This window comes from Mus pahari, chromosome 3 (assembly GCF_900095145.1).
Source record: "Mus pahari chromosome 3, PAHARI_EIJ_v1.1, whole genome shotgun sequence".
Taxonomy (NCBI): Eukaryota; Metazoa; Chordata; class Mammalia; order Rodentia; family Muridae; genus Mus; species Mus pahari.
The window spans coordinates 139,235,787-139,261,700 of record NC_034592.1 but is presented as its reverse complement, the minus strand read 5'-3'; the positions used below and the strand labels follow the sequence as shown (position 1 = coordinate 139,261,700).

The window sequence follows — 25,914 nt, the reverse complement described above, 5'->3', positions numbered from 1 at the left end:
CAGTATGGCTCTCACCTGCCATATGTGGTATGCATACCCCCACAGACATATACACAGGAATATACATAGAAATGATACTGTGCTGAGAGAGAGAGAGAGAGAGAGAGAGAGAGAACGAGAACACTTACTACTTACTATCTGGAAAGCTGTCTCAAGCAGCAGAACCTAGGCTGTCAGCTTGTAACTCACCATTTGACCCTGAGTCGTTCTTTTGGCTGCTCCCCCTTCTCTCAGGAATCCCTCTCCAAGCAGAAGCTGGTCCTTTGTACGACCGGGGCATGTTTTGATGTACTGGATCTGAGAGAAGCCTGCATAACTATCTCCTGGCTGATACTGTGGCTACCATATTTTAAAGACCACTCTCGTTGTTCTTTCAGGTGCTTGTGATTGAACCCAGGGTCTAGAACATAATTAGCACACNCCTACCACTAAACTACATATCAGTCCCAAACCTGAATTTTCAAAATACAGTTTCTGCACCAACAACATGGGCATTACCCATAAGCTTGTTAGAAATCCCCCTCCCGCCCCCATCATTCACTGATGTGCTCAAGTAGAGGTCCGAAGGCNACTTTCAGATGTCAGTTCTCTCCTTCCACCACTGGGTCCGGAGGATCGCACTGGGTATTCAGGCCCGATGGGAAGCATCTTTATCCACCCAGCTATCACACTGGACCATAAATGAGCCCCACTTCAGAGTCTATAATTGAAGATCCCAAGTGATTCTATGCGTAGTACCTTCTGAATATTTGAAATCAGAATTGCAGAGACTGCTCTGGCGATTCCCGTGGCCAGGTCTGCCTGGGAAACTCCTGCTCATCTCTCCCCATGCCTTTATTTCTTGGACCAGATGGAGCCAAAGAGCCAAGAAGGACCTCCAGCCTGAGGCNTGGGGAGGGGGNGTGTGGGGGTGTAGGGGGCAGCTGCTCCCTAGAAACAGGAAAGGGGTTAGGTGGTTCCTCCATGGTCTGCGATGTGATGCGTCAGAGGAAATAGAGGCGGGGAGAATGTGGGGCTGTGAGAACCACAGAGCCTGCAGCTGGGAGCTGGAGCTCTGAGGAGCAGTAGCACCTGGGTCTACACAGGCTCAGGTCCCTAGGCCANGCTCTTTGGCCCTGCTGAGCTGGGTAGGAGGGCCTAATCTGGTTTCCCTGTGAAGCAAAGGACTGCTGTGCCCGTTTCGTGGGGACCNTCTGCTGACAAAGAAGCTTGATCACTTCAATACCTCGGCCTACTCTGATCACTTTCTGGTGACCGATCGATCCTCCGGGCTGAGAGTGAACCTGCTGGGGCCTGAGATGCCGACGACCTTAGGACCTGCAAAGGCCTGACCTGTCCGGCCAGCGTGCCCGTTGGCTGACTACCCTCACCAAACGTCTGATGGCAAACCTGTAAGTATGCTNGTTTTTCTGGTGGACTCGGGTCAGGGGGAGAAGAGTCGTCCCCTCGGACTGGGAGTGAGCTTTGTAGTCATACTCCAGGGGGATGACTGGTAGCTAGTGGCACAAGGAGGTCTCTAGGATCCACAGAGACACAGTAGGCACTCCCCTCTGACTACCGCCAGGAAACTTCCTAAGATCTCANGCCTCTGAGGTCTCTTCTGTGCTCCTTTCCCCTCCTGGACCAAGAGTCTTGCAGCAAACGAACAGGTTTTAGATCACTGTCACCCGCAGCATCTCAATTGCTCTCACAGGGTGCAGGTCTCAGCTTGAAAAGACACAAAACTGGGGCTACAGGTCACTGAGTCGATGGATGCACTCAGGTCCCAGAGGCAAAATCAAGCCCACAAAATCACTAGAGACAAGATGGCCCTCCNAGCCCTGCACTGTCTNACCTGCTGCCTGAGCAGCAGGCAGCTCATCCACCACCCGAGGTCATCGCAGTGAAAAGAGGGTTAGAGAGAAGCAGAGCAGCCTGGGTACTGCGCAGTGTCTGCTGCCTTTCTCCAGCANTCTGCCCACCCTGTCNCCGGNACACCACAGACAGCGCCTAAGCACAGAGGAGGTCGCTCAGATGTGTGCCAAGTGATCTGATCTCTTGTGCAAATGTGGCCGGCACATGTTTGTCCTCGGCCTCACTGCCACTGCCTGGGCCACATCTTGCCCAGTAGTTACCGTGCCTTGGCCAGACCAGGAAGAGAATGTTGCAGAGTCCTGGAGAGGTGTCCAGCAAAGAGCAGGTCNGCTGTGGCCCAAGGGTCCTAAAGGTCTTGCTGTGCTAGAGCAAGAAAGTTGGTCACCTCCAACCCTCCCTCTGACCCTGTGGAGTGAGTCCAAGTCAGCGTTAGGAGCCTTCATCACAGGAGACACCCCAGTGTCTGAGGGCACACAGCTGCTGAGTTAGTCCCCCATGCCACCATGGCAGGCATAAAGCCACGCACTTAGCCTGAACCTCATCCTCAGGGCAGCTCAGATGGAAGAGTTGCCCTGGCAGTGAGCAGATGCCAGCCTCCAGGAGGCAGCAGAACCACCATCCTCACCAAAGCTGCCCAGTNCCCAAAGTCTGAGAGGAAGGGGCTGTCCAGAGCCAATCCTGGGGCACCAGCCTGCCTGGTGTTCCTGAGCTCTGTGCTGTGGATACTGAGCTCCAGCACAGGGACAGCAGAGACAAATGCTGTTTCTCCAGATGATGGTACAGGGCTGCAAGACATGTCAGGGTGGGAGCTAGCACAGAGGGGTTGTCAACCCTACAAGGCCGTGTCTCTAGTCCATGGGGACAACTCCAGGACATGGATGTCATCCCATGGCGTTAATAAGCAACACCCTCATCCAGGCTACGTGTGTCTCTAGGGTAAGGAAGGCACCCATTGTGTCCTCATGCTATTCTGTGAGCTGCTCCTGCCAACCGTGAACCCTTGGCAGTGTCTGGCCAGCTGAATGGAACCAACCAGGTGAAATTACATCTTGTCCTCTTGAAAGCAATGAGACTTTCTGAAAAGAATTAGAAAACCCAGACCACTCAACTTTTCCACAGTTGGAAAAGCAGCTTTTTCTAGCAACCCAGGATCTGCTTAGCCTGAGGACCAGACATTCATTGTACAGAGCACACTGCTCACTTTGGTTCACTCTGTTGGTGTGGGCTGAGGCCTTCGGTAGCCTAACTGAATGCTGAAGATGGGACACGCGACTAGAGGGTAATGGCAGACTGCACAAACACTGACAGTCACAGGACTAGGAAGCAAGAGGATCACTTGAGCCCAAGAGTTTAGGGACAACCTAGGGCACATAGTCCCCAGTTCATAGTCTCATAAAAACAAAACCAAAAACAAACAAAAAGAGACCATGAATGAACACAACAGAAAAGTGAAAAGGAAGAGTTCCAGGAGGAATTTGTCACAGAGAACATTCAAGACCAGGAAGGAAGTGTGGCCCAGGGCTGGCTTTCCAGGGCACTATCACCCAGACCCAAATGGTGGGCGTGGCTATCCCTGGTTCTCAGATGAGGAAAGGGGCACCAAGAAGGGAAGTGAGCAGTCAGTCAGTCGCTCAGAGCCTTGCAAGACACCATTATGTCACAAAGACTGACAGACTCCCAGCAGTCTAACCCAGTGCCATTGTCACCAGTGTCACCTCTGCTTGTGACTCCCATCCCAAGACTTTATTCCTCCTTGGCCCACCTCCAACCCCAGCGTGCCTGACAGGCCTGAAGAGAGCTCAGGGTCTTCTGACTATTCCTGTCCCTGTGACCTCAGGCCTACAAAATGGATGCTTGCCCAGTCCACAGGAATTCAGAGGAGGATCATCAAGAAAGGCCGAAGCTCCCTGAAAAAGGGTGGGGACCAGAGAGGCACAAAGAGAAAGGGAAAGGCGGGCTAGAGAAAATCACCTCCAGGGCTGGAGAGATGGCTCAGCGGTTAAGAACACTGCTCTTCTGTAGGTCCTGAGTTCAAATTCCAGCAACCACATGGTAATGGGATTTGATGCCCCCTTCTTGTGTGTCTGAAGACAGCTACAGTGTACTCACATAGAATAATAAATAAATTTAAAAGAAAAAAAGAAAGTCACCTCCAACGTGTCCCCGGTCTCCACTTGGAGTCTGTTAGTCTAACATAGTGACGACTTGCAAGGTCCTGAGAGGCCGGCTGTTGAGCTACTTCAGTTTTGTGGTGCCATTTCCTCGGCCCTGGCAGATCAGGTCATTCCCCTGTGACAGTCAAGCATCGGGGTCCACGCTGGGATCCAGGGCTCTGTCTACAAAGCAGCTCCCTTTCCAGGTTCAGTGTGCTTCTGAGAGTCTGCTGAGGAGTGATGGGAAGTTTGCCCAGCAGAGGGAAGCCCTCCTGCCCAAGCTCCAGCCCCAGCCCCAGCTCCTCTGGTCCAGGCCAGGAACCCGTGTCCATGCAACCAGGTAGGTAATGTCTGTGGGGCCTGCAGGCCCTTTCCAAGCATCAGGAGGCTATAGAAACCTAAACCTCAGTACCTCAGCGGGTCTTCGGCCACCAGCCCAATTCAAGCTTTAGTGCAAGCCTATGGATACTCCTCCCAGTGAGCCTGACAGGCTCCGGCTTCTGTTGAGCCTGCAGTAGTGGCTAGAACATTAAATGTGAGGGCTTGGGGGTAGAACGCAGTGTTAAGAATACTTAATGGGGGCCAGGTGTGGTGGCGCACGCACACCTTTAATTGGGAGGCAGAGGCTGGCAAATTTCTGAGTTCGAGGCCAGCCTGGTCTACAAAGTGAGTTCCAGCACAGCCAGGGCTATACAGAGAAACGCTGTCTCAAAAAACAAAACAAAACAAAACAAAACAAAAAAAAGAGTACTTAATGGGAAGGGCTGGAGAGATGTCTCAGTGGTTAAGAGCACTGACTGCTCTTCCAAAGGTCCTAAGTTCAGTTCCCAGAAACCACATGGTGGCTCACAACCATCTGCAATGTGATCTGACACCCTCTTCTGGTGTGTTTAAAGACAACTACAGTGTACTCATATACATAAAATAAATAAATAAATCTAAAACAAAACAAAACAAAACAAAAAAACCAAAAACATGATGGTAAGCACATTGGGAGCTTGTGGTTCCACTCCCAGTACATGTACAAAAGTGTGCTTCAAGTCGAACATCAAGCTAGCTGCAGCAATACCAGCTCATACTTCATTTAGAAGGCAAAATGAAGAGAACTACGGGTTTATGTATAGCCTGGGTTACACTGGAAAAGTCTGCCTTTCGTTTCAAAACAGCGGGTGGAACTGTCCTTTGAAAGTTATCTTCACAGAAATAGCCAGACTGGTTTGGCCAGACATTATCAAATGCTGTGTGGAGCCATAGTGGTTCAGAGAACTAACCACGACAGATAACAAGATCATCCAACCCTAGCAGCACAGTTAGGAGGGCCTTGGGGAGTAGCTAACGACCTACTCTACCTACCCTGAGGCTGCAGAGCCCAGGGGTTTGGCAGCTGAGCTTGGGCAGAAGCTGCAAGTTCTTAACCCCCAGACCCTTAAGATGTAGGTTTCTCTTCCTGCTCTCCACCTAAGCCTCTAGTACCAGGCTCCACAGGGCCTGACATCCCAGGTGCCTAGGGGCCCTGGAGCGCTCGCCTCCGCGTGGGATACCTTCAGGAAGAGACCTAAAAACCACAGGCACCACCTTCTTTTCCACTGAGGTAGTGGCAGCAGGCAGCCGCAGGCTACTGAGTCAACCTGGTGCTTCTGAGCTGTGACCTCCCAGCGAGTGGACCTCACTCAGGGGCTCTCTCCTCCCTTCCACCGAGTCTCCAAGGAAAGGAGGAGATCTCTCAATGGAGCTGTCTTGTCCCAGGAGGAATATGAGTTGTGACTAGCCCCGTCTAGGAGCCATTTGTTTCCCGGGCCTGCCTCAGTCTTAAACTTACTGAGGCTCTGCCAGGTGCCAAACCCTGTGACAGATACGGAAGAGACAACAACAGACAAGATGGTCCCAGTCTCTGCCCCTGAGCCAGAAACCCTTGCAAATGATGGCTGTGTCAGGTTTGTTGGCCAGGTGTCACAGGGATGAGAGTGTGTGGAGGGCAAGTCAGAGGAGCCTTTCTGAAGAAACTGTGAAACTGGGCCACTGAGCTCACCCTCCAGGCATGCAACGACACAGCTTTCAGGAGAGCAAGGACCCTTCCCAGGCCTCTTTGTTCTGCTCTCATGTGGAGAGACCCCCCCCCTCAGGGGTCATCAGGCCTTCTTGGCTGCAGGGACATCAGGGTTGGGCAAGCAAGACCCTGGCGTCTAAGGAGCTGCTTCCTGCCATGGGGGTTTCTACTAACCTAAGAGGGACAACAGGGGGGCAGGTTTGGTCCCACCTGCAGCAGAGACCCTCCTCCTCTCACCTACCTCCTGGATCCCTGTCTGTCTGTCTGTCCTTCCTTTCCTACTCCTGGGTCTCAGCTCCCTTTTGAGCGCATCCCAGAGTCCTTGTGGGACCTTGGTACTTTGGGAGCTTCTTAGAGACAAAGAACCCTTCCTGTTGACCGTGACGTATCCACGTGCTAACAAGTCTCTCTTTTGGAGATCCTTACTGAGAAAGGGCAGGGAAAGGAGAAAGATACAGGCAGGAGAATTAGGTTTGAACAGACACAGGCAGGCTCTGCAGGGTTGGGGGAATGGTTAGACTGGGTGGGCTGCCTTCTGCTTGCTACCTAATGCCCTGCCTCCAAGGTGGGCTTCATGTCCATTCCGTTCTCTTGGCCACTGAGAGCCTTCGCTTTACTCTGCTTCTATGACCCAGGCCCGTGACTCCTCCACTGGAACCTGTGCCTCCCAGGAAGCTGGGGCCCTTCCTGAGAGGTGCAGCGGTCACCCAGCCCCTCACTCTCCCCTCTCCCCAGCCTAAGCCTGTGAGCAGGGTGATAGGAGATTAGAATTATGCCTTTCTCCTTGCTGAGTGTTGTATCAGGGCCTTGACACCTTCCTGCACATTGGAGATACACACACACACACACACACACACACATACACACACATACACATCACACACACACACACACACACACACACACACTCCCCCCCACACACACACAGTGGTAAGGGTTTGGTAAGAAGCAAAATGATGGGAAAAGCCCCCAGTGGGGCCTGATATGCAAGGTCTGGATCCCCTTAGTCATATGCTCCCTTAGGGTACTTGTCCTGGTCAGACCTGCAATAGCAGCCTCTGGTGGCACTTCTCAGAGGACAGTGTGGGCCTTCACTCACTGGCCCAGACATAGGCTACTGGGAATCCACTCTGTGCCTGTACACAGTGCTCTAAGACTTAGAAAGCCGGTTCACAGCCAGGTGGTGGTGGGGCATGCCTTTAATCCCAGCACTTGGGAGGCAGAGGCAGGTGGATATCTGAGTTCGAGGCCAGCCTGGTCTACAAAGTGAGTTCCAGGACAGCCAGGGCTACACAGAGAAACCTGTCTTGAAAAATCCAAAAAAAAAAAAAAAAGAAAGAAAGCCGGTTCACGTGGACATCTCTCCTGAGGCCTGACGTAGGAGCAACAAGAAAACCAGAGCCAGGTGTGTGGGGAAGAACCCCACCCTGGAAAGAGAGCTTGTCCTCTGTTCACAGACCCTGCTTTCTGTCTCCTGACAGACAGCATGTGTCTGTGCTAGAACTCACTATGCTGTCATTCCTGGGGCCCCAGGCCAAGCTGTTAGCCTTCCTGAGGTGTCGTTCCCCCCTTCCCCACCTGCAGAGCTGCTGTGTAGTCCCACCACCCTTCAGAGCCCACCTCAGATGCATGGGATAGAGGCTTCTAGCTGCGGTGGGTTTTTTTTGTTGTTGTTGTTTTGGTTTGCTACGGTGCTAGGGACGGAACCCAGGGCCTCAAACGTTCTAGGCAGGTGCTGTTTTAAGCAGTATCCCCTGCCTCTGCCCTGTAGGTTTTTAGTTTGTAGAGTTCTTTCCTTAAACTCTGGAGGAAGACATACATGGAGGCATGGCCAGGAACCGGGTCCTCTACCCACAGGAGCTGAAGGCCTTCATGGGAACCCCCAAAGCTATCTGGTGTCTCCCAAGCTCTGTGGAGCCTGCTGGAAACACTTCAGACTCTGGGGCTAACCCCTCTCCTGACGGGGGCCTGTAGGAGGCGGGGTTTGAGGGGAGCCAAGACAAAAATCAATTACACCTCACAGCTTGAGAGAGGACTGACCAGGAGGGTAAGCGTGTCTATCCCTCTCTCCAGAAAGACACCCGGTCACAGCTGTGGCCCTGGGCAGTTTCCCAGCAGGTGAGCAGGCCAGACTATCTCTGAGACTTGGGGAGCCGCTGACCATCGTCTCTGAGTAAGTCTACCACACTGGGCCCCTGAGGTTGCACAGTGGGGGAAGGAACTTCCAAAACCAGCAGGGAGCCACAGGGCTACTCTTGGAAGGCTCCCATGTGACCATGTGTCTGGGTGGTTTCTGGCAGCCATCACACTGCAGGGAGAGAGGCAGTGGGGTCAGACCTCGGAACAGGAAGCCTTGGATCATTGGCCACCCTGCCAGGCCCTTATCCAAGGAGGAGCCTGGTGTAGGGAATTCTGGGAAATGAGCAGGACAGGTACTTGCAAACTCCCAGTGAAGGTGGTGCCCGCCCTCTGCCATCTCTCCACAGGGATGGAGATTGGTGGACAGTCCAGTCAGATGTCTCGGGCAGAGAGTATCACATCCCCAGTGTGCATGTGGCTAAAATCTCCTACGGGTGAGTACCTGGCCCAGCTCCACCCTGGGGACCTCCCTCCATTCTTCCCACATTGTTCTCTTTATGCAGGATCACAGGCTGACCCTAGACCCTGCCCTCCAAAAGAGCAGAGAACAACTCTCATGTCTTGTTTGGCTTGGCCTAGGTGACTTAGGAGCCCAGAGATGGCCCCAGAGAGGAGGTGTCATGGGGCGGGGCTTTGGAAGGTGGCTAGGATCAAGTGTAGAGGACACTGAAGGGGACATGTAGGAGACAGACACAGTCTATAAGGACAATCTGAAGTAAGAAGACAAAGGGGCGCTCTCACAAAGGAGAGTGGACCAACAGTGGCAGCCCGAGGCAGCGATGGGATAAAGGCTGGAAGCTGATGCTGTCATCACTCCATCAGCCCAGGACACTTGGGAATGGAGCCTCCAGGCAAGGAAAGCCCGGGCTGCCATCACAAGGCTGCCCCCAAAGTCTTTGGAGCAGCAAAGCCCCGGGGACCTCTAAGCTACTGAGTGCCTGCTCTTCACGCTACAGAGAGCTTCTGGGCCCAGAAGGCAAGGGAGGGCAGATCTCGTCAAGGTCACACAGAGGTCTGGAAGGATTCTCTAAAGACCCACAAGCCTACCCTGTTGTGCTTCCCTCCTCCAGGTGGCTGTACGAGGGCCTGAGCCGGGAGAAAGCAGAGGAATTACTCCTGTTACCTGGGAACCCCGGAGGGGCCTTCCTCATCCGGGAGAGCCAGACCAGGAGAGGTGGGTAATCGCAGTTCCCACCCCCACCTCTCTAGAGGGGGGCTCAGGACAGGAGGTCACAGAAGACAGACTGTTGCTAGGGGTTTCTTGAGTCCAGCCAGGCCCTGAACTGTAAAAGGCCCTAGGGTGGAGCCACCGGCCTATGAGGACAAAGGAAAGACAGTTTACCTAGCCCAATCAAGGGGAGACTTCCTGGAGTGGGGACCTAGGCTTGGAGTTGAGCCTTGCAGATCCTTTGACAATAGAGCAAGGTGGGCATGAATTCACCAACAGGGATCCAAGCTTAGTCTATATTTTGGCAACCGGGATTTTATTCAGACCAGCAGTGGTGAATCCCCTTCATGAACAAAACAGCACATGATACGATCTTTCGGAAAATGTTCATCACAAGCCAGGCACCTCAGAGACCTCAAGGGTCAATAATATGAAGTTTGCTAGTAACAGCCTAGGGAGGAGATGAGACACTCCCAGCAGAGGGCAGGTACACCTCTGGCGTCTGCCCTAATTGAGGTGGGCTGTCTGAGTCCTTGTTCTCCGCCTCCACCCTGCATGCACTTCCCTCAGGGGCTTCCCGAGTTGAACTTTTCTCCAGCTTCTCCTAATTTTCAAGAAACGTCAACCCCTCACCCTCATGCAAACCTCTTACACACCCCGTCTGGCTGCGGGTGGTGATGGCGCAGCTGGCCCCAGTGCAGCAGCTGCAAACAGGAAACCTCAGTGGCGGTGGTGACTGGGACCCTGCAGACCTACCGGCTGCGAGCTAGAAAAGCCACAGGAAGTGCTTCGTGCTCAGCTACCCACCCCACCCTACCTCGGGCCTGGTGCCAGAGTATAGTGACCACCCTGTGTGCTGTTCATTCTGCCCTCTGACGAAAGTGTCCCTCTCGCCAGCACCTAGTAGGGGTCAATCAGAAGGCCACTCTCATCAGAAATAGAAGACCCTGAGTTGAGTAAGTTGGTACATGCCAGAAACCCAGCACTTGCGAGACAGAGCCCAGAGGATCAAGAATTCAAAGTTACTTTGACCTACATAGAGACTGCAGGGCATGTGTCCTGTGTGAGACACTGTCCCGACAGAAGGCTAGCAGTGATGGCGCGCTAACTGTAGCTCTCAGACAGAGAGGCAGGAGGACCACCCAGGAATTAAGGCCAACTTGGGCTGACACTAAGATCTAGGCTTAGCCAGAAGTTCAGAGTAAGGCCCTCACCTACAAAATAAAATAATTAAAGGCAGCGGGGGCCAGAGGATGCCTCAGTCTGAGAAGTGCTGGCTTTGCAAGCATGTGTTTCTGAGTTCAAACCCCAGCACACATGTGAAAGGCCTGGCATGGTGATGTATGCCGTAATCTTAGTCCTGAGGACACGGGACAGGAGGATCCCTCGGGCTTGCTAGCTTACACATATAAAGCAAATAAAACTCTCCCGTTGCTGAAGCCAAGCATGGTGGCGTACACCTTTAATCCCAGCACTCGGGAGGCAGAGACAGGTGGATTTCTGAGTTCGAGGCCAGCCTGGTCTACAAAGTGAGTTCCAGGATAGCCAGGGCTACACAGAGAAACCCTGTCTCAAAAAACAAACAAAACTCTCCCGTTGATGACCTTTTAGGATGGTTGTCTCCCAAGCAAGCATGAGCCTGCCTTCCCCTCCAGGCGTCCTTTCCACAGCATAGCTTAAGCAGAAGGGCACAGGTACCTAGCCTGGGTAGAGATCCCTGTGGGTTTTTATCCAGGGATGCAACAGAATTACCTACAGGAATACCGCACACCCAGCTTGCTGACGGGGTCCCTACAGGAATACCGCACACCCAGCTTGCTGACAGGGTCCCTACAGGAATACCGCACACCCAGCTTGCTGACGGGGTCCCTACAGGAATACCACACACCCAGCTTGCTGACGGGTCCTTACAGGAATACCACACACCCAGCTTGCTAACGGGGTCCCAGGCTGGGGTTGACCATGCTCCTTATTTATGCTGCTGGCCTGGGGGACTTATGCTGAGAACTAGCTCTTAGCTGCATGTTGGAATCACCTTGGAGAAGCTTATAACACGGATGCCTGCACAGCAAGCTTGAGCTGGTTTAATTGATCAGGAATGTGTCTTGGGATCTGGAATCTGAAACTGCCCTCAAGTGAGGCTCCTCAATGGACAAGGCAGTTTGTAGTGAAATAGAGCAAGAAACCCCAGTGTGTGCTGGAGTGGGGGTCCTGGGGAGTCAGACCTATTTCAGATACTAAATGACAGTCTGCATTTTTGTTCTGTAGTTCCAGGATCAAAACCCCAAAGTGACACTGAGTGATACTATATAGAGTGCGGGTTCTCAGATCAGTGAGGTCATCGGGATTTCCTAACATATAGTAGTGTGTACATTAGGCTAGCACTTTACCACTGAGGTACAACTCTGCACTTCATTGTACGATTGGCCCAAACAGGCTGTTTGTGAGCATGGTATCTATGAAGAGCACTGCCGGGTATGTTTTTCCCGTGTGTGAGACAGGATTGCTGGGTGTGAAGGTATAACTCAACTGTTAACGCCAAACTTTCCAAAGTGACTTTCTCTCTGGCCATGGTGATATCTACTTATGTTCTCATTCCAACCCTGTGCCACCTGAGTCTTTATCCATACAGCCGATATTTAATGCTCACCCATCCCGAGGACCACATAATCCTATTACAACAGTCTTTGTCCTGCCTTTGACCCCAGCATCCCCCTGAAGACTGGGCTGTGGCTATTGTTTGTTCCTTCTTCTAACCTCGGCAGGGATGGGTTCTCTAGCTAGACTTCAGATCCACCCTGGACCCTTTTCTCCTCAGGCTGCTATTCCCTGTCCATCCGACTCAGCCGCCCTGCATCTTGGGACCGGATCAGACACTACAGGATACAGCGCCTTGACAACGGCTGGCTGTACATCTCACCTCGCCTCACCTTCCCCTCACTCCATGCCCTGGTAGAACATTACTCTGGTAGGTATGGCTTGATGAGGTATAGACTGGATGAGGGGCCTAGGAGGTAGTCAGTTGTGCCCTTAGATGCTTGACCTGCTGGAGCTATATAGAGGCAGCACTTCTGCTATCGATCCTTATGCAGCCCTTGTGCTTAGATGTGGGTGGGAGCTGCCTCCATCCCATGCTGACAAAGAACTACCTGCCAACCGTGAGCCTGGCCAGAGTCTTACAGGCAACGGTGATTCCAAATCAATGTGCACCGAAGCTGAGTTCTTCCCACAGGAACCAGACTCTGCTGTTCCTGGGTGCAATGCAATCCTTAGCTAGCATTTCTGGTGTCAAGGAGACAAAGGGGAAAACCTTACTGGCAGTGGTGGTGCACACCTTTAATCCCAGCACACAGGGGGCGAAGGCAGGCAGATCTGAGTTCCAGGACAGCCTGGTCTATAGAGTGAGTTCCAGGACACCCAGGGCTACAGAGAGAAACCCTGTCTTGAGGAAAGAAAAAAAAAAGTGTGTGTGGAGGGGAGCACCTCTTGAGAAAGTAGACCTGGGGTTTCCTACAAGGTGGTTCTACACAGTAGGTCCCAGGCTGACCACTCCCTACTTGCTTTTCTTCTCAGTTTCACACAGAATTAAGTACCCCATAACACTGCCACAGCTAACCTTTTATCACTTCTCCGCCTTTATGAGTCCCACAGCTTGAGACTTCACTTCCTATTACTTTTTGGCAACCAAGCCCTCAACATGCCAAGCACAGAAAACTCCTGGGGCAGGTACCATATCACGGGTTTGGATCTCTTCCAGAGCTAGCAGATGGCATCTGCTGTGCCCTCAGGGAGCCGTGTGTCCTGCAGAAGCTTGGACCACTACCTGGCAAAGATACACCTCCACCTGTGACTGTGCCAACATCATCACTGAATTGGAAAAAGCTGGACCGGTAAGGAGAATATTTGAAACATAAAGGCAGAATAAGAAATAGACTCACAACCCACAATGGGGCTGTCACATTCAGGGACACTTCTAGAGTCCAGCCAGGCTGGAACAGTGTAGAGGACAAGGCAGAGTCAGGGAAAGGGAGGCACGGACCTCAGGGGAGCCAGGGTAGGGTGAAGGTTAGAGTGGGCGGGTGATCACAGTCCTGAATAGGGAGGTAAGATGGAGTAAGATCAGTAAGAAATGAGGAGCCCGAGTCTGTCAGCGGCATGGTACTGCTCTGAGGGCAGTGAACTGTGTGGCAAGCACAGGGGAAGTGACTCCTTCACTCGCTGTCCCCCATCCACAGCAGCCTCCTGTTTTTGGAAGCACCTGCGAGTGGGGAGGCGTCTCTGCTCAGTGAGGGGCTCCGAGAGTCCCTCAGTTCCTACATCAGCCTGGCTGAGGAGAACTCCCTGGATGATGCTTAGTCCTAAAGCACAAAGCGAAAGGGAACCGAGACTGTGGCACCGAGAGCTCCGACTCCGCTGACCCTGACAAAGCTCCAGGAGGCAAGGCTGTGAAAGTAGAGCTGGCTGGGGTGGGGCACAGACACTCAGGGCCTCACCTGGGCCTCCTGATAAGTCATGTATCTCCTTCCAAGGCCTCAACCCTTGCCTACAACTTCTTGTCCATGTGCAGTGCAGTTCAAAGCAGGGCTGGGCAACTACAGAGAATAAAATACTTCCGAGGTCTGATAAGTCACTTCCCGAGAGAAATGTCCAGTCCAGCAGCTGCTCAGCCCTCCTAAAAGACAGAGAGAGCATCACTACCATAGAGAGAAAACATACTGGGAAAATCCACAGGTCTTTTTCAGAATGCAAACACATCTCAGATGGTAGGCTGGCTCAGAAAGCAAAGACAAAGCAAAGACAAGAGGAACACACTGGATGGCTTCCCACGCAAGGGGAAGACTGACAATCCAGAGCTTCCCATGAGCTCCCTCCCATCAAGTCCTTTCAGCCAACCACAGTGTTCAAACACAGCCAGGTCCTCCCCAACCTGTCTTGCCACCTGGTGGTCAAACACAAAATTACACCGTTTAAATCTCACATCTAGACCAGTCACCTATCTCAGTACTGAGTCAGGACATCAGGTGGTGGACCCTCTCTGAAATGCCAACACCAAGGCAATCGCCTTCACCAACTCCAGCCAAAAGAGAAAGTCTGGCTACTACTGCTGCTGTGGGAGGAGAGGGAGGGGGGAGGAGAGCAGGGGCTCTGCTAAACCCTGCTACTAGGTTCAGAGGGTAAGGTCTGTAGGTAAGCAAGGCTTTAGTTTACCAGGCATGCCAACACACTTTCAGTTAAAGATTTGTTTATTCAAGTTTCTGAAAACATCCTACAATGGAGACTTATTAGATGGCTGCTTGTATTGTGCCATGGACCACACACATGGCGTTTTCAGAAGACTTGAGATGCAGTGATGGTTTAAAAACTGTACACCTGACGGAGAACCAAGGAAGACAATGTTTCATCCGGATCCAGAGGAGCATCAAATTCAACAGCAGCTCCACTTGGCAAACAGCTGTTACATGATGGTATCCAAGGAAAAACAGTTGACAACGGACAAATTCAGAAATGCTTCCCCAAAGGTGGATGGTTCTTTGAAAAGTTTCACAACCCTTGCAGAAAACACTGATGCCCAACACGCTGATTCTAAGTTCAGGAGATGTGGGTCTTCTCGGTTCCACACGGCAGGAGTGCCCCAATAAGCATGTATCTGTGCTGTAGTAAAAGGGTCCTTTGGACTGGACAGAAGAGATGGGAGCAAACGCCATCAGTCATAGTGGATGGCAGTGTAAAAGATGATCCAAATGACCTATGGGAGACACAAGCAATATTCATGTCACCACCTGGACCAACACAGGCTCCTCCCCCACATGAAGAAGGCAATGTATAAATCTGAGGTCTTTAGGATGTTCATAAAGGATAATTATCATTAATTTCAAAACATCAAAGGAAAAAGTCTGTTCCCACGGTCACTTCCCATCTCTCTCCCTTCAGGTACTGGCAACCACTAACCTACTTTCTGTCTCTGGCCGTGTGTATTCTGAATTTTACTAAGGGGACCATGTAGCCGTTTATATCTCGAGTCTTCCACTTGGCATAATGTTTTCAAGGTTCACCTATAGTCAGGACCAGACACTCATCACTTTACTGTATGCACAGAAGACACTTTACACTTCAGATGGCAGCGTGTGAGTGGCTGCTTTCCCCTATTATGAATAATGGATATATTTCATATACACATATCTACATTTTTGGCTTTTTTTCTTTCTTTTGAGGATAAGGTCTCTCTATGTAGCTCAGTCTGAACTCTTAGTAAGTCAGTGAGTGTTTTCTCTGAGCAACCTGGCATCTCATAAAATGAACAGAAGCTGTTGTAGAACTACCAGCCATACATACCATAAACAAGGCAAATGATGTCATAAAGCCTTCTTTGGTGAGCTCCCATGTGCCCCCATATTCTTCCTCGTCGATTTGTAGGTAATTACTGAAGTAGAGATACAGGACTCCTGCATTGATCAGGCAGAATCTGGAGTGAGGGGAATAAACACCAAACACAAACTGTAAGCTCTGAGGCTGCAGGCTCTCCCCCACCCTGCCCTGCCCAGGTAGGGGATGACCCCCAGACAAAAGTTCCAATCTTAGGAAGACAGGCTCAATCTGTTTACTTCATTATGTGTGTTTGGGTAAGTCTATCCAGCGGGGCCTTGGCTCCCTCATACACACACACACACACACACACACACACACACACACACACACACACACACACACACACACACAACACCAGGGGTCTCTGATAGTTATTAGGGTTTGAGGAGTGAAGGAAATAATTCAAATGTCTAGACCTTAAGTGGAGCTGCCTACCTAATTAAACGGGAGATTTAAGGAAGGAACAACTACTCTTAGTCACAAGTGTGAAATAAAACATTTAAAGCACAGGGCAGGGGTCTCAATGCAATGTCAGAACACTTGTCTAGTGTTCTAGACACACTCAACTTTGAGTTCCATTCCTAAGCACCGCCCCAATTCTCCAATCTACACTTTTACTTTTCTGAGATAGGGTCTCACTATGTAGACCAGATGGCCTTAAACTCACAAGAGGTCTCCTGCCTCTGCCTCCCAAGTGCTGGGATTAAAGGAGCTTTACCACCACACTCACTCATTCTCCAATGTAAAGCACACAGTTTCTCTCTGTCTCTTTGAAGAAATTAGCATGGCTGTCATGCCACTCTAAGTAAGACCTATACCAGCCATGAGCCTCAACATAGCTCTAGTTGAAGGATGGTCAGGGGACAGACATATTTAATTGCTTTATGGCCTAGTAAAGCAAGTAAAGACATTGTTTGCTCTCTGCACTAATTCCCAAGAGAAGACCATTTATGAATTGCTTGTTACTCAGTGACGAGGTAAACCAGATACCCTTGCCTCCAGTTTATCATCTATTAGGGGCTAATAACAGCAATGGGAATGGAGTTGAAACTGATGATTTATGAAGCCCATCTGTCTGACCCCAGGATGTATTGAGCTGATGCAGAAATTGAACACAATGAATAGAGGATGGGGAAGGAGTGTGAGCGTGTGTGGGGTGATGCAGATTGTTTCCAAGGAGTGGAACACAGACTGGTGCAAGGAAGTACTACACGGGTGTTTGGTGGAATCACTATATCCTACTGGAGGTGAGAGGATTGGGTGTACAGGCTTCACAAGTCTGGCTTGTGGACAGTAATATAATGGGTTTCTCATGAGCAGAAGGAGCAGGAGTGGGGAAGTCTGGTTTTCATCTGTTACTCATGTTTCAGGACTGGAAAGTAAATGTGTCTTGGAGATGAGCATGTGGCTGAAGAGGTAAGATGAGACAGAGGCATTTTAAACCCAATGGGCTGTGAGTGCAACAGTTCTTGGATTTCAAAGAAACAAGGCTTTTGATTATACTGTAGCCACACCCTCATCTTCTGCCAGAAATCTTGGCATCTGGCCACCTCCTATCCCCCAAAGGACCTTTATTTTGGACAGGCTGACTTACTGGTTCTAGCTAGAGACTGATACTCAAAAGCTTAGATAATAAGCTAGCCCTGGAAATGGGTCACCTGTGCCTGTAACCCAATACTTGGGAGTTTGAGGCAAGAAGGACCGCTGGGATTTCAAGGCCAGTCTGGGCTAGAATAAGAACTGTCTTTAAGAATAAAAAGGGGCTGGAGAGATGGCTCAGCAGTTAAGAGCACTGGCTGTTCTTTCAGATGTCCTGAGTTCAATTTCCCATAAACACTTGATAGCTCTCCACTATATATTATTGTAATCTCATGGGATCAGGTGTGCAGATAGATGTTATGTACATACAAAACATCTAATGTATAAACAATTCTTTAAAAAAAAGCTGGGCAGTGGTCCTCCATGCCTTCAATCCCAGAGGCATTCTGATCTTTGTGTGTTCGAGGCTGGCCTGGTCTACAAAGTGAGTTCTAGGGCAGTGAAGGCTACACAGAGAAACCCTGTCATGGATGTGTGTGTGTGTGTGTGTGGCGGGGGTGGGGGGGGGGGGGGGGGTGGATAGTGATAATGAGCTGATGTGGAGAAGGACCGTGGAGTAACTCAGTGGGGTAACAAGAAAAAGGCTGACACAGGAACTTCCTTTCAGAAGTAATACCCAATGCAGACAGCCATCACAGAAATAAAGGCATTTAAATCTATGGTAAGTGAGGTTAGAGGAAGGGGTGAGAAAGCCCTAGAATGACGTCATCCTAACTGTTTCAAATACGAGAATCACTATTGAATAAATGAGGAAGAGAGTCACACAGCATGTAAGCCCAGTATGAGGTGGAAACAAATTAATAGTTCAAGGTCATTCTTGTATTCAGAGGATGAGGAAGATTAATCCAAGGTCAGCCTGCATAATATAGTGAGTCCCTGTCCCCTGCAGTAAACAACAAAAGGACCAGTGAGATGTCTCATGGTTAAGGCTGCGCCTGCCAATCTGAGTTCAAGCCACAAGGTGGATAACACTGACTCCAAGTTGTTCTCTTACTTCTACATGAATGGGCGTCCACTTCACACACATGAAGTAAATCCACACAATATACACATATAAACGAAACAGTTTAACAAGCATTGTCTGACCACATAGTGATCCTATGCTGAGCTGAGACCCAGAGGTGGGTCATCAACGCAATACCTTAGTAAACAGAAGAGCTGTCCGCCAGTTCTCAGGCAAATTACAAAAAAAGGAAGCATGAGTTTTATTGTAACCGACTGCCACACAGAATGAAGTAAGCTGGACAGAGGACAGCTAAACTGGAGAGGAGGGGAACTCACTAGCGACAAGCACCAGGAGGTCAGTCCTAAAGCAAAGGAAGCCGGGGACGGAGAAATAACAAAATCAGAGTTCCTGACATTTCCAAAGTGGGGAAAGTGCCAACCCAGAGGAAGTCGGGGTTTGTCCAGGGTGAGAAACTGGCTGCGCTGAGTGTGGGACTGAATCCCAGAAATGGGAAACTCTGGCCCAGTGGCCCCACACACTGGCCCAGTCAGTACAAAGCGCATTCAGTTTCTTGTTCTCTCAGACACATTTTACCGCTTTCTGTAAACCTACTCATGTGACAATAGCAGTGGATGGACTCACGGCATGCCTGATGAACTAGTCTCCATTTAGCAAGTTATTCACTCATCCTACTTAATTCACCTGTCAGTCACTCCTTGTCCCCATTTTACTGATGAAGAAACTGATCTCAGGTAAGCCCAAGACTATATAGCTTCAAAGTAGCAGACTTAGACCTTGGATGCGGAGTTTTCTATGAAGTTTTTAAAGGCTGTCTGCACACAGAAGGAAGAGCAGCGGGTTACCCCGGCACTCGTCAGATCATTCCCAGACTGCATGTCTTCAGAGATGTCCTTTCAGCATCCTACAGAAGGGCAGGCATAGTAGCTCATGCCTTTAATCCCAGCACTACAGAGGCAGAAGCAGATGGATCTCTGTGACTTTGAAATCAGTGGGTCTACAAAGTGAGTTCCAGGCAGCCAGAGTTACAGTTTAAGTCGCCATTAAAAAAAAAAGGAAATCGTAACAAAATCTTACAAAAGGGCTTTAGTGAGCAAAGGCTTTTGAGCCAAACCTGCTGGCCCAAGCTCAACCTCTAGATTTCTATGTGGTGAAAGGAGAGAACCAACATGTTCTGAATGCCATGAAAACGAATAAAAATATTTTTAATGTTTTAAGGGCTGTAAAGATACCTCAGTGGTTAAGAACACAGTTCTATAAACACGAGGGCCTGAGTTCAAATCCCCACCACCCACATAAAAGCCCAGTCACGGCAATATATATTCGTTATTTCAGTATTAGGAGCTGCAGACAAGCAGACCCCAAGAGCGTGCTGGCAAGCCTGCCTACCTTGGGGTGGCAAGCTAGTGGTTCAGTGAGAGACCCTGTCTGAAGGCAACATTGCAGAGCAACAGAGGACGATGCCTGGCGTTCTGTTTTGGCCTCCGGATGCACAGACATTGCAGCTTGTGTACCAAAGAGAAAAAATAGTCTTGTCAGATCTGACAGGTGTGGGAGCTCTGAACTCACACCACCTCTCCCTTACCCTGGTGGACACCCTCCTCATCCTCTGGCACTGTTCTCTGCCTTTTCTTTTAGCTCAAGTGCGGTGATCAGCACCTTACTTCTCCACCTAGGAGAAGCTGTATGAATCCTAGGTCCAATGTCACCCCCAACCCACCTTAAGCACCCACAGCATCAACTCTTAATGGTTTCCTTATATAATGCCTTCCTCGGTATAAAAAAAAGTAGGACACTTTTTTGGTTAGGAGGCACAGAATAGTGGGTCCCTCTTCCTCAGTTTTTGTGTGGTTTCAGTTATCTACCATCAATCATGGACAAATGGGAAATTCCACAAATAAACATGTGCCATGTAAATAAACTGTATTCACTTCAACTGCAGCCACTCCACGCTGTGAGTGAAATTTGCTGCTCCACTCCACCACATCATTCCTCCATTTACACTGCAGATTATCCTGCCTGTCAGTCAATGGTGGCTTGGTTATCAGGCCTGTGACAGTACCAGTGCTTGTCCTCAGACAACCCTTGGTCTACTTAGTAACAGCCTCAAAATTAAAGAGTAATGCTAACAATCTGGATACACTAAAAAAGCCATTAAGTACTTTCTGCAAATATCTAACACCATCACTAGCAGAAGTAGTATACGACAACTAAATATTCTGAGACAGAGAAAAGAACTGTGTAGTTTTATTACATGGCCGTATTATTGTAGCTGGGTTGTTTGGTTGGTTTTGGTTTTTAAAGACAGGGTTTCTCTGTGTAACAGCCCTCGCTGTCCTGGACCTCAGGGATCTGCTTACCCTTTACCTCCCAAGAGCTGGGATGAAAGGTGTGTGCTGCCTTCCCCGGGCATAGTTGTTATTTTATTAGTTGATCTCTCACAACAATTTACTTGTAATTTTTCAAAATGGTTTCCTGAGACAGTCTTATTTCATATCCTTGGCTGACTGGCCAGAAACCCACTATGCAGTCCAGCTGGTCTCAAACTCATGGAGAGCCTCCTGTCTCAGTTTCCTAAGTTCAGAGATTACAGACGTATACCATCATGTCTAGCTCTTCATTTATAATTTAAACTTTTTCAGAGATATGTATTTGGCTTTGAGTATCAACTGAGGGTCTTGGAATAGATCTGTCAACAAGAGGAGCTACTATATATTTCTTTGGGATTACTACTGTCCAAGAAATTATACAACTCTATTTCTGAAACATACTCACTTCCCCCTCTCTAAAGAACTAGTAAGAGGCTGGAGAGAGCTCAGTGGTCAAGAGTACCGACAGTACTTCCAGAGGACCAGGGGTCAATTCTCAGCACCTACGTGGCAGCTCACAACTGCCTGTAACTCCAATATTTGACCCCGTTCTACAGCCATGCATGCAGGCAAAACACCAATGCACATTTAAAAGAGGAGGAGGAGGAGAACTAGTAAGAGACCCTGTCATCCCCCAACCAACCAGCATGGCTTTCCGTGGGGGAGAGGTGAGACAGGCGAGTGCTCACTTACATTCCCTGTGGCAAAGAGAAAAGGCAGCCTCCCTTCTTCCTTCTACAAGAGCTTACTCACAGTTCCAACTTAACTGTCCTGAAATGCAGTTCCACCGGCACAGACTCGATTTCACTAACTGCCTAGCCTGGGCCATGAGCAGGTGTCATGGACGCTGTTGTTGGCCAGGAGGAAAGTAAAATATGCAAAGTCAGGCCTCCACTTTTAAAATGTAGGGACCCAGAAAATAACGCCTGCCAAGGCCAAGGGCTGTTTATCAAGCAAAATGCAAAGCAAAAACAAAAACAAAAACAACAACGATGAAAAGGTCATCAATGACAAACAAAACTCCTCTACTTCCCAAACTTCCACACAGGCCACAGTTGTTGCCAATAATATATAGCCACTTGCAAGAAGGCATGTTAGACAAACAGACTGGCCCAGTGTCCCGACATGAGATGCTCCCAGGCCGAGGAACAAGGACCACTGTACCAGCCCAGGAGTGCTAATGCTGACTTCTTTGCCAGTCATAAAAGGAAACCAGAGCCAACCAAGCATGTTGATGCACGCCTGGAATCATCAACAGCACTTGGGCAAAGGAGGCAAGAGGAGCAGGAGTCACGGGGTAACCTGGGCCCCACAAGACCCTGTGCCTTTAAAAAAATATTTTTTTTAAATAAAAAATAGAAATGAGGATCCTGAGCAGTGTCTTGCTCACAATCCTAGCATGTATTAGGACGAGGCAAGAGAGTGGCTGTAAGTTCTAAGGTCCATAGTGAGCCCTTGTCTCAGACAGACAAAACCACAAGACTGTGATACCCAAGACTTACCCTGCTATTCCCAAGAAGCCTCGCAAGGGCAGAACGCCCCAAATGACACCCAAAACCACAGCGATGATCTGTCGGAACCAGTAGATCACATCTAAAAATTCATCCTATAGAAAAGATACAATGTATGCATTATCTGGAGTGGCTGCCACAGGACAGCTACAGGTGGAGAAGCAAAAGCTTATTAAATATTTCCTACAATTTCATTAAGTAGCCCTGGAATCTACTATGTAAACTAGGCCTTGGGTCAAGAGTACTGAATTAAAGGTGTGGACCACTAAATCTATCTTGGCATGTGATTCTTTTTTTTTTTTTTCTTTTTCTAAATTTTATATGTATGTTTTACTTTAACGTATGCATGAGCACCATATATGTGCCTGCTGCGCATGGATGCTGGACGAGAGAGCACTGGATTCCTCAGAATTGGAGTTACAGACCGTTGTGACTCACCATATGGGTGCCTGGATTGGAGCCCACTCTAAACTGCAGCTGCTGAGGCCTCTCTGGTCCCCATATGTGGTTCTTTTTTTGTTTTCCAAGCAGGGCTTCTCTGTGTAGCCCTGGCTGTCCTGGAACTCACTCTGTAGACCAGGCTGGCCTCGAACTCAGAAATCCACCTGCCTCTGCCTCCCAAGTGCTGGGATTAAAAGTGTGCACCACCACCACCACCACCTTGCTCCGTATGTGGTTCTTCTGTCATTTCTTCTACTAAAGTGTGATGGGAAGCGATATATTTAGACATTAAGTGATTAATTCCAGAGCCTGTTCTCTACTATAATCTAGAGAAGTCGTTACTTCTTTAAAAGAAGCTGCATAAATAGAAGTTTGTTTTGAAGTGACGGTGCGCACTGTGCTCCTGGTCACAGATAACCCTTGGCTGACCAGCTAAGTTCTAGAGAGTCTCCAGGAAGAAAAACTATTAACCTCAGTTCCCACCCTTCCTGTACAGTGACTTTTGAGAAAGCAAGAGTTAGGGAAGTATTGTAGTGGAGAAGTGCGTGCTTAGGCCTGTGTCAGTACATCTAAGTTTCACCCAACAAAGAGAGCACTCAGGTTTGTGCTGGACTCTAGACACCAGTCCTTGGACCGGGGAAGATAAAAATATGACACAGCAGATCACAAAAGACTACAGGTTTTGCAAGAGCTGGGCAGGGCTGGGGGCAGGCCAAGGGCACCTTCAGGAAGTATTCCCCCCTCCATGGCGGAACTGAAGGGAGGGAAGCCCAATTTCTGCAGTCCAAACAACGGAAGGAGTCCAAATATAGCATTCTTTTCAAACCACCTACAATCGGGCTGCATGGTGACAGGCTTGAAGATCACAGAATGGAGCAATGGTAGGAGGTGTCCACGCTCAGATCCTCTGGAGATGACCAGCGAGTGCATCTTGAAGTCCCCAACCTCTTCTAACCCATGTCTAGCGACTTTCTTACTAACTCACACCCTCTTAAGGTGGTCTTAGACCCGGCTCTCGAGTCTTCAAGCTCACAGGGCATGCCTTCCTTCTCATCTAAGCGAGCAAAAGCAGAGCCACCCCCCCTTGCAATGTACAAAGTAAACGCGCTTCGGGGATTCCGCACCCGGCACGTGCGCAGTCTTCAGAAGCGCTAACTACTCCGGATCCTGCGGGGCAAACGCCGGAGGCTGGATGGCCGGAGCTCCGCTCGCTCCACTACGCGCCGGCCCCCTTGCCACCCCGCTCCCTGCTCCCATGGCCGCGCCCGGCCGATCGGCCAGGGCGAGGGAGACCCGGGCCGGTCTTCCCTCGCCGGGCCTTCCGCACCTTGTCGTCCCAGGCCGCGTCGCTCCGCAGCACCTTGCTCCACACGGACACCTTGAGGGCCCCGTTGGCCAGCTGCGGCTGAGGCGGCTCCTCCTTCCGCCGCCCGCCGCTCATCCTCCCGTCGCGCCGCCCGAGCCGGGCGTGGGGCGCGCGGGCCGAGCCGAAGGGAGTCGGGGTCTGGGATGGCGGGTCTCGGCGCGCGGGGCGGCAGCGACAGTCCGGGGCAACGAGGCGCCGTGGCCCGCCGAGGTTCCGCTCGCTCTGCCGAGCCGCCGGCTCGCTAAGCTCCACGGAGCAGGCGCCGCCGAGGGAGGGGCGGGGCCCTGACGACGTGCGCACACAGCCAATCGGCGGCCACGCAGAGATCGGCTCCGAAGCTCGGCGACGCCTCGGCGCGAGCGTCCTCCGGTGAGCGGAAGTGAGGGAAGCTTCCGGCGGGCGCCGGGGGACGGTGAGCGACAAGGGACAAGTGCGGCCCGGAGGCGACCTGTGCGCGAGGAGGCGCTGTGGAGGCTGAGGCCCAGCCCCTCGGAGGAAAGCCGAGATAGGACGTTTCCTTGCGGGCTGAGCCGTGACTTGTCCCCTGGAGCAACACATAGAAGAAGTGGCCTTGCATCCTGCTCCGCCTCCCGAGCCGGGTCCTCGGTTCCCGGAAGCCCTGGGCTGCCCGGCTGGAGTTACCTTCTGTGCGTTCTCTCCTAAACCTACACGCTATTCACGACTTTGTTGATGACTATGGAAAAAGACAAACCAAACCAAAGTCCCCCCGCCTGGCGATGGTGCAAGGCTGTCTACCTGCTGGAGGATGGTGAGTCCCCGGTCACGTCATCCTGTCTCGCTGGGAAACAATTCTGCGAACCCTATCGTCCCATCTTGCTCAGCATTCTCTTCTGAGATCCGAATGTGAGGCTGAGATCCCAGGAGAGAAATTCTTCCCTCAGGACGAGGCAAGTTGAAACCTGGGGAGAACCCCGCTAGGGGGAATAGAAAAGCAGTAGGGCTAGCTCCCCCCGTCCTCTCGGCGTGGTGTCAGCACTTCACAGGATGTGCTTTGGAAGGACCGAAGAGCAGCAGCCAATGCCAACTTGTACAAGGACACATTCTGGTGCACACTGCGACCCGTCTGCAGTCCAAACCCGGGGAGGAATGTTAGGCCGGCCTGGCTACATTCCAAGATCCCGTGCCACGCCTGACCTGGGTTACATAGCCAGGCTGGTCAAGCATACAGAGTGAGAGATGCTGCCTCAAACAAACAAATGAGCAAAACCAGCCCCGTCCTCCAGATGGTGCCACACAGGAAAAAAAAAAAAAATTATTTATTTTGTTTGCCTGCAGGCCAGAAGAGAGGATAACAGATCACATTATAGATCGTTATGAGCCACCATGTGGTTGCTAGGAATTGAACCTAGAACCTCTGGAGGAGCAGCTAGTGTTCTGAATCTATGAGCCATCTCTCCAGCCTGGAACATCACCTTTATGCAGTGAGTTTATAGAGGGAAAGTAATTTGCCTGGAATCACTGAGTTAGTAGTTGGGTTTATTTGACTCTAAATCGGTGTGCTTTTCTTTTTAAAAATAATTATTTCATTCCCATAGTATATGGGAATATACATATATATATATAATATATTTTATTATATATATATGTGTATATATTATATATGTATATATTATATGTGTGTGTGTGTATATATATATACACACACACACACACACTGTAGCTGTCTTCAGACACACCAGAAGAGGGCATCGGATCCCATTACAGATAGTTGTGAGCCACCATGTGGTTGCTGGGAATTGAACTCAGGACCTCTGGAAGAGCAGTCAGTGCTCTTAATTCTCTCCAGCCTGGAATTGAATTCCTAAGCCAGAATTCGTAAGCACTGTGCCATCTCTCTCCAGTCGTGTGTGTGTGTGTGTGTGTGTGTGTGTGTGTGTGTGTGTGTGTGAAATAGGACCTCACTATAGAGCTCTTGG

At 50.4% G+C, this 25,914-nt stretch overlaps 2 protein-coding genes across 2 annotated transcripts; one reads left to right on the top strand and one right to left on the bottom strand.

The window, feature by feature from the left end:
• Window positions 1-1,083: 1,083 nt before the first annotated feature.
• On the top strand, window positions 1,084-13,955 carry Sla2 (Src like adaptor 2). The gene is made up of 8 exons (XM_021193101.2): window positions 1,084-1,391; window positions 4,214-4,347; window positions 8,128-8,227; window positions 8,541-8,627; window positions 9,264-9,367; window positions 12,180-12,329; window positions 13,119-13,251; window positions 13,597-13,955. Exons 2-8 carry the CDS (start codon window positions 4,248-4,250, stop codon window positions 13,715-13,717), a joined length of 795 nt encoding a protein of 264 aa, XP_021048760.1. The 5' UTR covers window positions 1,084-1,391; window positions 4,214-4,247; the 3' UTR covers window positions 13,718-13,955.
• Window positions 13,956-14,586: 631 nt separating this feature from the next.
• Window positions 14,587-24,229, bottom strand: LOC110318241 (uncharacterized protein RAB5IF homolog). The gene is made up of 4 exons (XM_021193105.1): window positions 23,939-24,229; window positions 22,162-22,265; window positions 15,695-15,824; window positions 14,587-15,107 (listed from the first exon to the last, which is right to left on the bottom strand). The coding sequence occupies exons 1-4, from the start codon at window positions 24,050-24,052 to the stop codon at window positions 15,066-15,068; spliced, it is 390 nt and encodes a 129-aa protein (XP_021048764.1). The 5' UTR covers window positions 24,053-24,229; the 3' UTR covers window positions 14,587-15,065.
• Between the last annotated feature and the right edge of the window lie 1,685 nt (window positions 24,230-25,914).

Excerpts from the sequence above, each read along its gene's own strand:
- Sla2 (XM_021193101.2), top strand. The coding sequence starts at position 4,248 with ATGGGAAGTTTGCCCAGCAGAGGGAAGCCCTCCTGCCCAAGCTCCAGC. Across the intron at positions 8,228-8,540 it reads CCGCTGACCATCGTCTCTGA|GGATGGAGATTGGTGGACAG; the intron begins GTAAGTCTACCA and ends ATCTCTCCACAG. Across the intron at positions 9,368-12,179 it reads GGAGAGCCAGACCAGGAGAG|GCTGCTATTCCCTGTCCATC; the intron begins GTGGGTAATCGC and ends TTTTCTCCTCAG.
- LOC110318241 (XM_021193105.1), bottom strand. The coding sequence starts at position 24,052 with ATGAGCGGCGGGCGGCGGAAGGAGGAGCCGCCTCAGCCGCAGCTGGCC. Across the intron at positions 22,266-23,938 it reads ACGCGGCCTGGGACGACAAG|GATGAATTTTTAGATGTGAT; the intron begins GTGCGGAAGGCC and ends TCTTTTCTATAG. Across the intron at positions 15,825-22,161 it reads GGCTTCTTGGGAATAGCAGG|ATTCTGCCTGATCAATGCAG; the intron begins GTAAGTCTTGGG and ends CCCTCACTCCAG.